This window comes from Miscanthus floridulus, chromosome 11 (genome assembly GCF_019320115.1).
Source record: "Miscanthus floridulus cultivar M001 chromosome 11, ASM1932011v1, whole genome shotgun sequence".
NCBI lineage: Eukaryota > Viridiplantae > Streptophyta > Magnoliopsida > Poales > Poaceae > Miscanthus > Miscanthus floridulus.
Window position 1 is genome coordinate 83,522,516 of NC_089590.1, and position 14,905 is coordinate 83,537,420.

Genomic DNA, 14,905 nt, shown 5'->3' on the forward strand with positions numbered 1-14,905 from the left:
GGTTCTACGAGGTTGGGTGGGACGTGGGACACCTGTTAAAGGTCTTTTCTGAGATCCTCGGTGCACTTGTAGTCATACTCCTCCATGGTACTTCCTCCACCCGCATGTCCTTCCTCTAACGGTCCCGATCCGATCATCGCTATACTTGACGCGACTACCTCGAAACAGCGACAAGCGAAAGAGCTATCAGACCACTAAACCTAGAAAGACTGCGGAAAGAGAGGCAACAAGGCGTAGAAGAACTACACCAGAAGAACACAAAAAGGGGAAATGACTTAGCCCTCTCGGCGGATGTCCGATCCCTGGGCCAAAGAAATGCAAGTGGTGATTTGCTAAGCACAAACTTAGGTCTTAGCCTAGCCAGTACTTCCTGGGTCGATCGTGTCGACCGGTACAACTTAAATAGAAATGGCATAGGCCCTAGCTCATTCCAAGCAAACACCACAGCTCGCGGTCTTCGATTCTTGCGCCATGGAGACTGTCGAGAACCAAAAGGACTACGAGTAGGAGAAGTTCCGTTCTCTCTCAATCCGTACACCATTATACTTGACGAGAACCAAGAGAGGATGGAACGGGGAGAGAAGAGAAGAGAGAGGAGAGGCGGTCTACTTCCAATACACACGCCATGGCAAGAGATGAGGCATTGGAGGGGAGCAACACACAAAGAACACGAGTGTCCAAGTTACTTGTAGGGTACCACGACCTAGGTGCACTAAATGCACTAAGACATCCCTAGGGTTCTTAGCGGTGCGGTTGTCACCGCAAGAACCACAGAAATGCTACGGTCGAAGAAGGTACAAGCATACAAGAGCTTAAGCACGAGAGAACCAAAAGAGGGGAACACAAGATTCACCTTCCTCTGATCCACTCGCCATGGCAACGACGGGAATCGGGGAAGTGGAATCTAAAGAGCAACAAGCACCAAACAAGCCAAAAGCTCAATCCACATCTTACTAGATCGACGGGGATTTAGAACAAGAGAGGAAGAAGAAAGAATGGAACCCGCACTCCTTCGACCATCTTGTCATGGAACGGACGAAAGTTGGACGAAAAGAGGCACGATCCACAACCCAAACCAACTCATAGGGCATCACAACCGTGCAACTAAACGGCACAAGGCTATTCCTGTGGCTCGTAGTGATGTGGTTGTCATCGCTAGACCTGAAGGAACGCCGTGGTAGAGGTGGTACAAACATACGAGGTGGTTAGGACAAGAACGAGAGAAGGAGAGGTAGAGCCCGATGGTCATGGCGAGGTGAACTCGCGGCTACAAGCTGTACCTACACGAGTTGGCTCCCGCTGGTACCACGATTGTCGTCCCCTATCTCATATCCCACTAGATTAGGTCTCACAGGGCTCGAATGGTGCGGATGAGAACCGCATCGATAACGATATCAAGTCCATGGTGACTGCATCCTAGGGACGTAGGTAGGAGCTTTCGATCATGGCACTACGAAGACAACAAAACACAAGGGAACGAGTTATGCTCGGCACCACGGCCACGGCGGGGTAAACCCACGACCGAGATGGACGAACACAACGTTTCCCAACCGGCTCGAAGGCACGGTCCACATAAGACACACGAACAACCCACGAAGGACCACAAGGCACAACAACGAACCACGACTCGACAACCGACCACACACGACGCGACGTGGAGTAGCACTTCTCCATAGCAATCACAAGAAGATAGATAGACCGGCGACGAAGGCACGACACAGGCATAGAATAAATAAAGATCATGATCATGTATAGGCAATGGATATTGATAGATCAAATAACAGTGTAGATAAATGATATTGATGATCAAGGTCAACAAGTACGAAAAGAACATGGAAAAGAAAGGCAAGGGTTATAGGCGTTGGTGGCTCACCGGCTGTTTGGGCAAGGCGCGGATTAGCGGGGAGGTGCTGCGGGACGGCGACCATGTACGCGTCCACGGCTTGAACGAGGAGACAGAGCACAGCGTTGCGGTGGCATGGATTCAGTGAAGACGAGGCATTGCAGTATGCGCTTATGCTTGCCGTGGCCAAGACGGGGTTGAGGCTTGGCGCAGCCATGGCTAGTGGTGGCGCTCCAGCATGGTGTAGCAGGGCAGCAAGGCCAATAAGGTCGAGGTCGCAGCTCCGGTCGTGGTTCCGTGTCGAAGCAGGGGCACGTCGTGGTCGGCTTCATGGTCGAGGACAGCATCGGTGGTCGTGGCCGCGGGCTCTGCTGTGGCCGGTTAGCGCTGTGTCGCGCCCTATCGAAGCCCTCGTGGTGGTGTGCGGTACCATGTAAAGGAGCCCGACGCGGTGCAGCTCCTAGAGATGGGTACTACAGAGGCGGGGCATAGAGGCCAGCGAAGCATGGTTGGCGTGGCTCGGCGAAGGAGAGGAAGGCGACGGTGGCTCATGGCGACGCGGTCGTGGCCGTGGCATGTCGACGCCATGGCCACGCTAGTCATGCAGTCGCACGGCGAGGTCAGGACGGCATAGGCAGGGAGGATGATGGCATCTGCGATGAGAAAAGGCGAGGCTTGACTGCCACGGCGAGGTGCTCGGCGCGGTGGAACACGGCGTGGTGGATCGGCTTGGAGCAGCGACTGGTAGCGAGGCCGTGGCTACTAGCAGGCCGGCGGCTTGGTGCTCGGTGCGTCTGGGAAGGTGAGGCTCAGAGAGCGCGGCATGCACGGGCACTTGGCTGCCATGCGTGTGCGCTCGACCGGCAGCCGTGGCGAGCGGTGGTGCTCTGATGATGGCTTCAGCCATGGGCATGGTGGTGGCTTGTGCTGGTCTCAGGCTTCACTTCTCTACTTGGTAGAACAGGGAACTGGAGACGAACGCCTCTGCGTTCCTGGCGCAACCGCGCGCGTGCACGAGACGGCGAGTCCTACGACCGGTGGTGTCGCCGGTGATGGCACGCGTCTTGCCCCAGTGGCTTGCTGGAGCTCGCCGAGATCAAGTTTGGGTCTTGAGTCGGTGGTTAGGGTCGTGAGTGCGACAGCGGCACCAAAAGCCACGGGGGTGCAGGGGCCCGGCGATATGGCGTCCGCGTACAGGTGCTATTGGACGTGCGTGCGCGACGGCGGCTAGGCTGAGAGCTCGATGTGGTTCCTTGGCTGCACAGGGCCGTGCGGTGGCGTGTGCAGGTGTCTATGATCATGCCGACGCAAGCGATCGTGGCGGCGTGCCTGTGTAAGGTGAAGGATGGCAAGCGGCTTCGAAAGCTGGCACCTTGGGCTTCTGTGTCCCCTGAAGGCGAGGGCAGAAGGGCGGCCGCTATGTGTTCGGTGCGATACCGGACGAGTCTGTCGGGAACCGCGGCGTGGCCATTTGGCTAGACGACGGACGACCAGGGCTTGGGTGGTCGGCAAGGCGATGGCTGGCGCGAGCAACACGGGCACGAGGGGCGCCATGCTACGTCATGCATGTGTGTGCGTGCAGGTGCCGGGCCGAGGCATGTGCGATAGTTCATGATCGGCAGCGGCGGCATCCATCCCTGCCTCTCATCAAGGAAACGGTTCGACGGCTGGGCCGGCAAGATTGGCGAACAGCTGAATAGCTCGAGCCTTGGCTGCGTCTGCGTGGTGTGGGCGGCGCCGAGAGAGCGCCGTTGTGCGGGGGTAGCGGAAGACACCGCTGGCTCGAAGGTCGGACAGGCAGACAACCAGGTAGCGCACAGAAAGTGAGGCTTTGAGGCTGAGGTCCTCACCGGAGGGCTCGACGGCAGCAGAAGGCGTTCCCGTGGTGGCTTCGGCCGTTGGCGAGGTGGCTCCCCGTGGCGGCGTCGCGGTGTGCTCCGGCGAGGACGACGACGTGGAGGACAGTGTCGCAGGGTGGGAGGTGCTCGCGATGGCGGCGTGCTTGACGACGTCCGTGCGGCTCCGGCGTGGCGCGGCGCTGCGGACTCCAGCTCCTCGGGCAGTGCGGGCAGGGGCAGAGGGTGCCGATGCCGCATGCGTGGGCGTCGTCGTGGTGCCATGGCGCTGGTACAGAGGCTCGGGACAGCGCGGCGTCACGACGTGCTCACGTCGCGGGCGGGGAAGGAGCTTGGCTTGGGGTGATGGATCGTGTCCGCGGCCAGCGAGGGGGGGCTCCAGACGCTACGCCCAGACTGGAGGGCAGCGAGGACGAGATGGCGGTGGCTTGGAGGAAGAAGAAGAGGGGCGGTGCACTGGGAGGAAGAAGAAGATGGTGGCGGCTCAGCTACTTATGGGCGCGGACAGCTAGGGTTCCAGGGCAAGGCCCCGGTGTCCATGCCATTGATGTGACGGGCGCGCGACGTGGCATGCATCCGATGCTGGGAGCAGGTGGGCATCCATCGGCGTTGGCTGCTGTTGACGGAAAGCAGCGGAGCGTCTCGGTACGGAGAGGACGAAGGAAACGGCCGGGCGTCGGGAAAGCTAACAGCGTCCGTGGCTCCTTCGCGTTGAGCGTACGCGAGTTTGGTCTGTGCGGCTGGCTGGTGGGGCCGGGCGTCGGGCCGCTGGGTGATGCACATGCAGAGCGCGGCGACTTCGTATGCGTGGAGCGAGCGGCTGTTCTTGGCTCTCGCGGCTGACGATCGGGTCCCAGGGATGTACAGAGGCATGCAACGACGGCGGCAGCTTTACGTGTGCGAGCGCTTGAGGACAGGCAGCTCAGCGGCGTGCTGCCTTGGGCTAGGCCACGTCGGTGGACTGGGCTGCACACTTGCTGTTGGGCATTAGTATATGTATGTGTACATGATCATATATACATGTATACATTGCACGGTGGCTTGTGTAGTGCATTCCAGATGGCTTCCTAATTACGTGGTTCCTGTACAAGCCACAAACGACTACAGGAGCATGCAGCTTCTATACGTGCTCCACGTTGTTAGCCAAATAGGCGCAGGAGCATGAACGCTTGTGCAGCCCACTAGCCAAGGATTTAGTAGAGATGATTTACCAAAAATTGACGCTAGGGTTCGTGAGGAGTGCGCCGGTGTTCGCGGCGTTGATGCAACAGCCGGTACGACGTGGCGATCATTTGGAGGCACGGGCAAGTGAGCATTCTAGGAAGGTTCCAGAAGGGAAACTTCGGGGCTTGGTCTCGTTGGTCCAGGTTTTAATAGAATGAGAGGATCACGGGAGAGTCAGAATAATCCCGCGAGGAATCCAAGGGAGTTGCTATAGATTGTGCTTCTCCAAAATGAAACCAAGACTCAAACACGAGGCAACAAAAGAGCTCCGGCAAATCTCTACAAACAATTCTATATGCATGCAACGTTTCGATAGCGGGTTTGACTCGTGTTTGACCTAACGTTTACATGCTTCACACATTGCAGGAAAATTTTTAAAAAGTTCGTATTTTTGGCTTCTCCAAAAACCCGGGTTGTTACAGCCCCCCACCTCTTTATATAGCGCAGTGCGACGGGGGCCCACCAACCATGTAGGGTTGGGCGCCCCCGATCAGAGCGCGTGACCAAGGCCCAATAGGCCGTTGGGCTTATTGGTTGGGAGATCAATCTAACAAGTACTACTGAGTTATCTGCTCTAGCTGTCGCTGCCTGAATATTGCAGATGATAGGGAAATTTTTCGTGAACGGGAAACCCATGATAGGGAAATAAGAGCAGCGTTGCTCGGCGCAACAAAGATGATGAGAAAGCGTGTCAGTTTTCTTGTGCAGAGAAAAGTACGAAATGTGAAAACAAAGTTTGAATTATGAGATGTAACCGACGTGTGAAACAGACGTCCTGTTCTTTTCGTTGTCACGGTTGCAAAAAAATCCAACAGAGTTGGAGCTGGAATGAAAGTAAAGGAAGCAATAATTTGCTGCCATATGGTTTATCATGGAGCTAAAGAAATATTACTAAATGGACCACGAAGGAAGCTTGAGTCAACTTTGCATCTTCACTTATTAGTATAAGATTCTTTTTTGGAAGGAATATCAGTACATGTTTGAATTCTGAAGAAATTCAAAGCTAGAAAGTTAGACCGAGCATTTGGTTGTATTTTGTAGCTGTTGATAATTAGTTCAAGGCAAAGAACGGTGGATCACCATCTTCAGTTGTCAGGCAAATGATCGTCATGTTTTGTCTGTCTGAAAAGAAGTTTCTTGTTGTAGCGTGACATTGCAAACAAAGGGTGGACCACAGCAAGCTGCCAGCAACAAACAACCACCCTGCTCAGTCAGTGCACCTGGCCTACTGATAGTTATTCAGTTGAAAGTCTGAAACCATACGTTGGATTGGAATGATTTCATGTTCAGCAAACTACAAACATCAGAGCGTGAACGAAATGATGTTGCCATGCAAGCGCATGTGGCAAGGCACCTCGATATGAAGGCAACATACAACTCGCATTACTTGCTCTGCCCTACGGATGGATGGCTAGGGAGATCTTGTTCATGTGCAGCTGTTTACAACTATCGATAACACAGGAGCATCAGAAGCTTATGCAAAGATGTTGTCATTCATTTGCACGTGACGGGATATGGAGAAGGATTTTGCTCGTGTTTTGGTTCCAGCTCGTGTCGGAGGTATGTGTGTCTAAGTTGCCGCTTGTAGAACCAAGATCGACAGCTGAAGAGGGAGGGATTACAAATGAAGGCACACAAGGTTCTACCAAAGAAAGAAGATATGGGATGCACATGACCTAAACCCTATAACACGTTTTGTGCCCAAGTTTCATGTGTGAAAAGGAACAAGAAGAAGAAGGCTTGATCTCGATACTAATCATGTGAGATTCTGAGAGGGTATCAAAGGTTTTATAACATGTTCGGTATGGTATGCCTGCTATGTCTCTGGAAATAGAATAGAAGTATTGATTACGACCGAAGTTTTCATAGTTGCTTTGTTTTATTTTCGATACCAACGACTTCCAAGATAGAAAGAAGCACAAGCCACAAGGTGACAAGCACACGTCGCCTAATACTGATATCATTCATGTGACAAGATCCTAGCGCATGTTTTCTACATCTTGCTGTCGTAGGGATGCCTAAACCCTGTAGCCTAAGCTTCAAATATGGATCTGTGTACAACCGGGCTTCACACAATATGCTATCAGAATCACCACTTCTGACCGACTGAACAACCAAGACGGATGAATCTGTTGGAATTAAGTGATCTCTAGCTCGAGCCATTACAAAGAGGTACGGGGTCAAAGACTGTTTCCCCTGGCCGAGTTAGTCGGTGGACCGTTTTCCCTGACCGAGTTAGTCGGTGAAAACTCCACACGCACGATGATTGGTAGCGCCCAAACCAACCAATGGTTGTGGCCTCGAGTCGAGCAGCGCCATATTAAAAGGGGTGGCCCGGCTTCTCCTTTGGCCAACGCACAACTGAGAAACAGACCACATGACATTTTCTTTTTTCGATCCTAAGAGGGCGCTGGATCGACCTGAAGGCTGCTGCCCTTCTTCCCTGACTCCGGCACCAGCCAAAGTGATTAGCCAGTGTCGCTAGCGTCCTGAAGGTTAACGCTAGACCACCAAATAGCACTATCCTCGTCCTCACATCCCTACTCCACCGATGGCGGAACCCCAAGGTTTGTGTTTCATGATCATGATGTGATCTTTTGACTAGGCTAGATCAGCATTTGTGTTGATCTCAATCATATATTGTGGCATCAAAGCCATGTTAGTCTAGTCATTGATCCATCATTTTTTGATCTGCCTCGGTTTAGATAATTAGAGGTTGATTTTGATCAAATCGCGCCTTAATCACTTATTGTTAATAATGATCACCCATAATGATGCATGATTAGGCCTTAATTGATCATGTTTATGAGTTTTATGTCTCTGATCTATGCCTACAATGCTCAGGTAGATCTAATTTTATCATGTTTAGGGCTAATTGTTTTTGTGTAATGAGTTTATGTTTCTGATTAACAAGGATTTGCCATGAATTAGGCCTAATGTGTCCTCTGTTAATGTTAATTTGATGCAAATCGGGGCTAGGGTTTCGGATCAAGCAATCGAAGGACGGGATGAGCGAATCAGTTCAAATCACGATGAAATCCCTAAATACCGAAACCCTAGATGAAGTTTCTCCCCAAATTCTCATGAACTCGAACCCTAATTTCCTGGTTTGAGGTCCGGATGACTCACCTTGGCCTAGGGTTGCCATTGCCCTCAAGTTTGACATGGTGGCGCCATTAGAATGTCAAGGGGAGGGCCGCCACCGCTACCGTGCGGCCTAGCCGCCTTGGCTTGAGGGTGAACCCGTGCGCCAACACTACGACAGGGCCGCGCGCCGCCATATAGCTGCATTGTTGTGTCACTGTCGAGCCACCTCCGCGTGTTGGCGTGCTTGAGGTCGTGGGTTTCCCACCGCCCTACCGCGCGTGTCGCCCTGAGGGAACCAGCTAGGAGCCGATTGATGACACCACGTGCTGCCCCGGGCACACACGTGCTCCGATGAGTGGGCCCGGGACGGACCCACCGTCTTTCGCTGTGCCGCCGTCGCCTAAGCTCGCCGTGCGTACACTGTAGGTGCCACCACCGCCCTCTCGTTCTATTGGCTGGCTACGCAAGAAATGTGGGGGAGGAGAAATAGAAATGAACCTAGGGTTTGGCTAATTTCTAGTTTTGTTCCAAGGGCATGCAATAGCGATCGTACGATTTAGATCGACGCCTCAGGATGCTTAGGTAATTAGTTGGGCCTGCGGGACACGCAGGGTCTGCGCAATTCGCGACCAGGCCTAGGTTATCGGACCTAAAGCCCATGCGGGAGCACAGGGGGCCGTGATGGGCTGGGCCGAATACGGCCTATTATGGGTCACCCTTTTATTTAACATTTTAATGAATTTTTCTTCTAGACCACTGATGTTTATGGGCCGAATTCATCACGTTTATAGGCTCTAATATTTTCAGTGCATTATGAATTTCATTATTTTTTCCTATAGCACTAATTTATGATTATTTATGCCCATAATAATGTCATTTTTCGCTGCAAATTATGTGTAAGCCCTCTGATTAAAATGAAACTAACAGAAAATTTTAATTGAATAATTTAATTAAGTGTGGCCTATGTATATATTTTCTGACCAACGTTGATTTTATATGCATGTCACAAGTTTATGATTATGATTATGGGTTCTTTTTCGTTTCTGCCCAATGGTGATGCAAATTAGAGCTGTCATTCATGTTTTTAATCAAACCAACATAGGGTTATTTATATGCATGACATTATTTAATTGTTACTAATATTATGTTGGTTTATTTTATTCAGCTAATGCTTCGCCTCTCACCCATCAGCTCACCAACTTCACTCCTCTCAATGGCACTAACTTCAAGTCATGGAAAGAGGAGCTTGAGATTTGGCTCGGGGTGAATGAATTGGACCAGACATTACGTGAGGATGACCCAGTTGCTCCTACAACTGAGGGTGATAATGATGCCACCCTAGCTGCTAGGATAGCCAAATATGAGGAAAAATTGGGGAAGTGGGAACGCTCCAACAGGTTGTCCGGAAAGGTCATAAAGAATAACATTACTCCTGCAATCAGGGGAGCTATTCCCACCTCAGATAATGCTAAGAAGTACCTAGCAAACATTGAAGAGCAGTTCAAAAGCTCTTCTAAGGCTGAGGCTAGTACTTTGATTATGAAAATGGTTTCAACTAAGTACTCAGGGTCCATCGACATTAGAGAACATATCATGATGATGGTTGATATGGCCGGAAAACTTAAGACCATGGATATGACCATCTCCAATAACTTCTTAGTGCACTTTATCATGACTTCACTTCCTAGTCCCAAATTTTAGGTGTTTAAGGTCAACTACAACCTCCTAACGAAAACATGGAATGTGAGTGAACTCATTGCTAAGTGTGTATAGGAAGAAGAGAGACAAAAGGTTGATAACAAGGATCAAGTTAACTTTGTTGGCTAAGGCAAAAGAAGGAACCATGGGGACAATAAGTCTAAAAAGAAGTTGAACTTCCTCAAGGCAAAGAAGCATAACTTCAAAAAGACTAATACTGCCAACGTTGAGGGAAGTACCAGCACTGATGGAGGTACCAAGGGGCCCAAGTGCCGCTTTTGCAAGAACTTTGGGCACATCTGAAAGGACTGTGATGGGTTCAAGAACTGGCTTGCTAAGAAAGGTACTCATGGTGTAATTACTTTTGTTGATGAATCCCTTTATGCTAATGTTTCCCCTAATGCATGGTGTATTGATTCTGGTACCACCGTGCACATTACTAATTTATCACAGGGATTCCTTACCGTCCAAAGGCTAGCAAAGGGGGAGCGCAAGCTTAGAGTTGATGTCGGACATGAGACTAATGTTGAGGCCATCGGCACTCTCCCATTGCTCTTAAGTAGTGGCTTGATTCTTAAGTTGAATAATATGCTACTTGCTCCTATCATGAGAAGAAACCTTATTTCTATTTTTGTGTTGGATGATAATGGTATTCATTGTAACTTTGGGAACAACGAATGTTTGCTTAAGTTTGATGATGAGATTGTTGGTCTTGCCCCTAGGCATGACAAACTTTATTTATTGCCTCTTAATGATTCCTCTGTGATGAATGTGTGCGATGTCACTAATAAGTGAAAGAGAAGCATCACTAATGAGACCTCGTCGAAATTATGGCACTGTCGTTTAGGCCACATTTTGAAGGGCGGAATGGAGCGTCTCATTAGAGAAGAGATACTTCATCCATTGGACTTCTCTGACTCAGCAATGTATTGATCGTGTTAAGGGAAAGTATGTGAAACAAATTAAGAAAGGAGCAATACAGAGTTTGGGACTATTAGAATTAATTCACACCGATATATGTGGTCCCTTCTCTATTACATCAATTGATGGATTTAATTACTTTATTACCTTCACTGATGATTACTCCCATTATGGACACATCTTTCCAATATGTGAACAATCCGAAGCACTTGATAAGTTTAAGATATTTAAGGCTGAAGTTGAAAATTAGCATAATTAAAAGATCAAAGTGGTAAGATCAGATTGTAGAGGGGAGTATTATGGGAGAGCTGCTCCATATGGACAAATCCCCGGTCTGTTTGCTCATTTCCTTTGGGAAAATGGCATAGTTGCCCAATATTTAACTCCTGGTGAACCTCAGCAAAATAGAGTAGCTAAGAGGCGTAATCACGTCCTAATAGATATGGTTCGAAGTATGCTAAGTAACTCTACGCTGCCAGTGAGTTTGTGGATGGAGGCATTAAAGACATCCACACACATACTTAATCGGGTTCATAGTAAATCAGTCCCTAAAACACCTTATGAGATATGGACTAGCAGAAAACCAAATATGAATTACTTGTGTGTGGGGGGTTGTTGAGCCGAAGCTAAATTATTTAATCCACATATTGGGAAGTTAGACCCTAAGATAGTAAGTTGTCATTTCATAGGGTATCCCTAAAGGTCTAAGGGGTATCATTTTTATTGTCCGGATCGTACCATAAAATTTGTAGAGACTAGACATGCAGTCTTCTTAGAACATGATGGCTTAAGTGGGAGTTCTGAGCCTCAAAGCATTGATCTCAGGGAAATATAGGATGATGTACCATTACCGATATTCCATAAGAACTTTGTTTCTATGCTTGGAACAATTACACCTCCACCTGAGCACTTAGCTCCACATCCAGCTGAAGACTCTAGTGCTGCACCTGCAGCAGAAAGTTCTGAAAGTGAGCACCCACTTGAAAATATAGGGGCGGATAGCTCAGCACCTAATGGTGAGGCAACTAATGATGAAACTGAGCCTATGCAAACTATGCAGACCCCTGTGACAACTAAAGAACCTATAAGAAGGTCACAGCGGCAAAGAAAATCTACCATTTCGAAAGATTATGTCGTGTACATGTATGAAGATAGGACTGGCGGATGATCTCAGAACATATAAAGAAGCCATGATGAGCCTAAACTCATCTAAATGGTTGGAGGCCATGGAGGATGAGCTAAGATCTATGAGCTCTAATAAAGTCTAGGACTTAGTAGAAATTTCCGATGGGTTCAAGCCAATAGGCAGCAAATAGGTCTACAAAACTAAATATGACTCCATAGGGAAGGTGGAAAAGTTCAAGGTAAGGCTTGGAGCAAAAGGCTTTACACAGATAGAAGGGATTGATTTTAATGACACTTTCTCTCCCGTCTCATCGAAAGATTCACTAAGAATTGTCATGGCGCTTGTTGTTCATTATGATTTAGAGCTGCATCAGATGGACATTAAGATTGCATTCCTTAATGGTGACTTGCATGAAGATGTATACATGGCTCAACCATAAGGTTTTGTTGTGGAAGGCAAGGAACACATGTGCTGCAGGCTAAAGAAATCTATCTATGGACTTAAACAAGCGTCTAGACAGTGGTACATTAAGTTTGATAATGTTATTTGGAATTTTGGCTTTGCCAAAAATAAAAGGGATAATTGCATATATATTAAGGTCAAGAGGAGCAAGTTTATTATCCTAGTACTTTACGTGAATGATATTCTATTAGCAAGCAGTGATAAGAACATGCTGCAAGAAACTAAGGGGTTCCTCTCATCTAACTTTGATATGAAGGATCTTGGTGAAGCCTCTTACGTTCTGGGCATTGAGATGCACCGAGATATGTCCAAAGATGTGTTAGGTTTATCTCAAACTACGTACATTAAGAAAGTACTTGAGAGATGAGTAAATGTTCATCTATGGCTGCACCTGTTGTGAAGGGCGATAAGTTTGATGACTATCAATGTTCCAAAAGTAAGATTCAATCTAATCAGATGAAGTTTATTCCTTATGCTTCTGCTGTTGGAAGCCTTATGTATGCACAAGTATGCACACGCCCTGACTTAGCCTATATTACCGGGATGCTTGGCAGATTTTAGTCAAATCCAGGAATGGACCACTGGAAGGCTATTAAGAAAGTTTTACGTTATCTGCAAGGGACTAAGAATTACATGCTCACGTATAAGAAGTCTGACAGCCTTGAAGTTATTGGCTATGCAGACGCTGATCACGCTGGTTGTGTTGATGGTAGAAGGTCGACATCAGGATATGTCTTCACACTAGCAGGAGGAGCCATTTCGTGGAAAAGCTGTAAGCAGTCCATAGCAGTAGGATCAACCATGCATGCAAAATTTTTGGCATGTTTGTTGGACAAGCCATATGGTTAAAGAATTTTATTCCCGAACTTAAAGTGGTTGATAGCATTTCAAAACCAATTACTATACACTACGATAATAAGGCTGCAGTGTTTCTTTCGAGTAACAACAAGTCAAGTGGTGCTGCCAAACACATTGACATTAAGTATTTTATTGTGAAAAATAGAACCTAGGATCAAACTGTCGATATGATGCACATTAGTACGACAATGATGTTAGCGGATCCCCTAACAAAAGGCTTACCCCCCAAAATTTTTAATGAACATGCTGCTGGCATGGGTTTAATGGAAAACCTCTAATGTTTCTGGATGAGGGCCGTAACACAACCAACTCCTATTATATTTAAGTTTCATCCTATCGAGGTAGGATGGTGTACTGTCGATACTTGTGTTGCATGGCGTTTATCCTGAATGTTGTATCACATTATTTCGGTATATTATTTTACTGAGTGTGGACTTATGTTGATTAGCCATTCGATCAAAGGGGAGAATGTTGGAATTAAGTGATCTCTAGCTCGAGCCATTACGAAGGGGTACAGGGTCAAACACTGTTTCCCCTGGCCGAGTTAGTCGGTGGACCATTTCCCCTGACCGAGTTAGTCGGTGGAAACTCCACACGCACGATGATCGGTAGCGCCTAAACCATCCAATGGTTGCGGCCCCGAGTCGAGCAACATCATACCAAAAGGGGTGGCCCGGCTTCTCCTTTGGCCAACACACAACTGGGGTACGGGGTCAAAGACCGTTTCCCCTGTCCGAGTTAGTCGGTGGACCGTTTCCCTTGACCGAGTTAGTCGGTGGGAACTCCACACGCGTGACGATCGGTAGCGCCCAAGCCAACCAATGGTTGCGGCCCCGAGTCGAGCAACGCCATATTAAAAGGGGTGGCCTGGCTTCTCCTTTGGCCAACGCACAACTGAGAAACAGACCACTTCGATATTTTCTTTTTCCGATCCTAAGAAGGCGCTGGATCGACCCGAAGGCCACCGCCCTTCTTCCTCGACTCCGGCACCGGCCAAAGTGATTGACCACTGCTGGCATCCTGAAGGTCGACGCTACACCACCAAACAGCTCCATCCTCGTCCTCACATCCCTACTCCATCGATGGAGGAACCCCAAGGTCTGTGTTTCATGATCATGATGTGATCTTTTGACTAGGCTAGATCATCATTTGTGTTGATCTTGATCTTATACAATCATCTCACAGATCTGAACTTCGTTCGCCGCTGCATCGACCAATGAACACACATGGATTCAGACGTTGTGACCATGCCATCCATGGCCCTGTTCGCTTTCGCTGAAAAAATAAGCCAAAACACTGTTCTGGCTGATTTGTTGGGAGAGAAAAACATTGTCCCAGCTGAAAAAATAAGGTGAAAAAGGCGGATTATAAGAGAAGCGAACAGGGCCCATGTGACGGAGGTACGCCAGAGGTTTTGGCTCCATGTTTTGCTGTCCTCTATATGGACCCTTTGAGTAACTACACATGTCCAGAGACCAGAGATAGGCAGGCAGAGAACTAGAGAAACCATTTAGAAATGTTCACAGCAGCTGCTTTGCCCCTGTTGCCAGGAATAGGATGCATGCAAACTGCAAAAGCATATGAATCCAGCAGACCATCTATTTTGAGCACATACAGATGATGATATCGCCTCATGAATCATGATCTGATCCCGACAAAAATGATGAAGGAGATTACCATACGCCTAATGCTATCCCTTTTTCTTGTTTCTATTTTTATTACTAGGCTGCTATATATTGTATTGTTGTACTGTGCAATTATATTTGGGCCAATTTCTAAACGGGCCGTTGAGGTGTCGTTTTGGGTTTTGTTGGATTGTGACGTGTGGCC

General features: G+C 48.4%; 1 protein-coding gene and 1 long non-coding RNA gene across 2 annotated transcripts; both read left to right on the forward strand.

Moving 5' to 3' along the window:
• Positions 1-6,437: 6,437 nt before the first annotated feature.
• Positions 6,438-9,711, forward strand: LOC136492321 (uncharacterized). The gene is made up of 2 exons (XM_066488380.1): positions 6,438-6,483; positions 9,176-9,711. The coding sequence occupies exons 1-2, from the start codon at positions 6,438-6,440 to the stop codon at positions 9,709-9,711; spliced, it is 582 nt and encodes a 193-aa protein (XP_066344477.1).
• A 4,274-nt stretch (positions 9,712-13,985) lies between these two features.
• On the forward strand, positions 13,986-14,871 carry LOC136491319 (uncharacterized). The gene is made up of 2 exons (XR_010768022.1): positions 13,986-14,173; positions 14,261-14,871. It is a non-coding gene; the product is annotated as an uncharacterized lncRNA (long non-coding RNA).
• Positions 14,872-14,905: the final 34 nt, after the last annotated feature.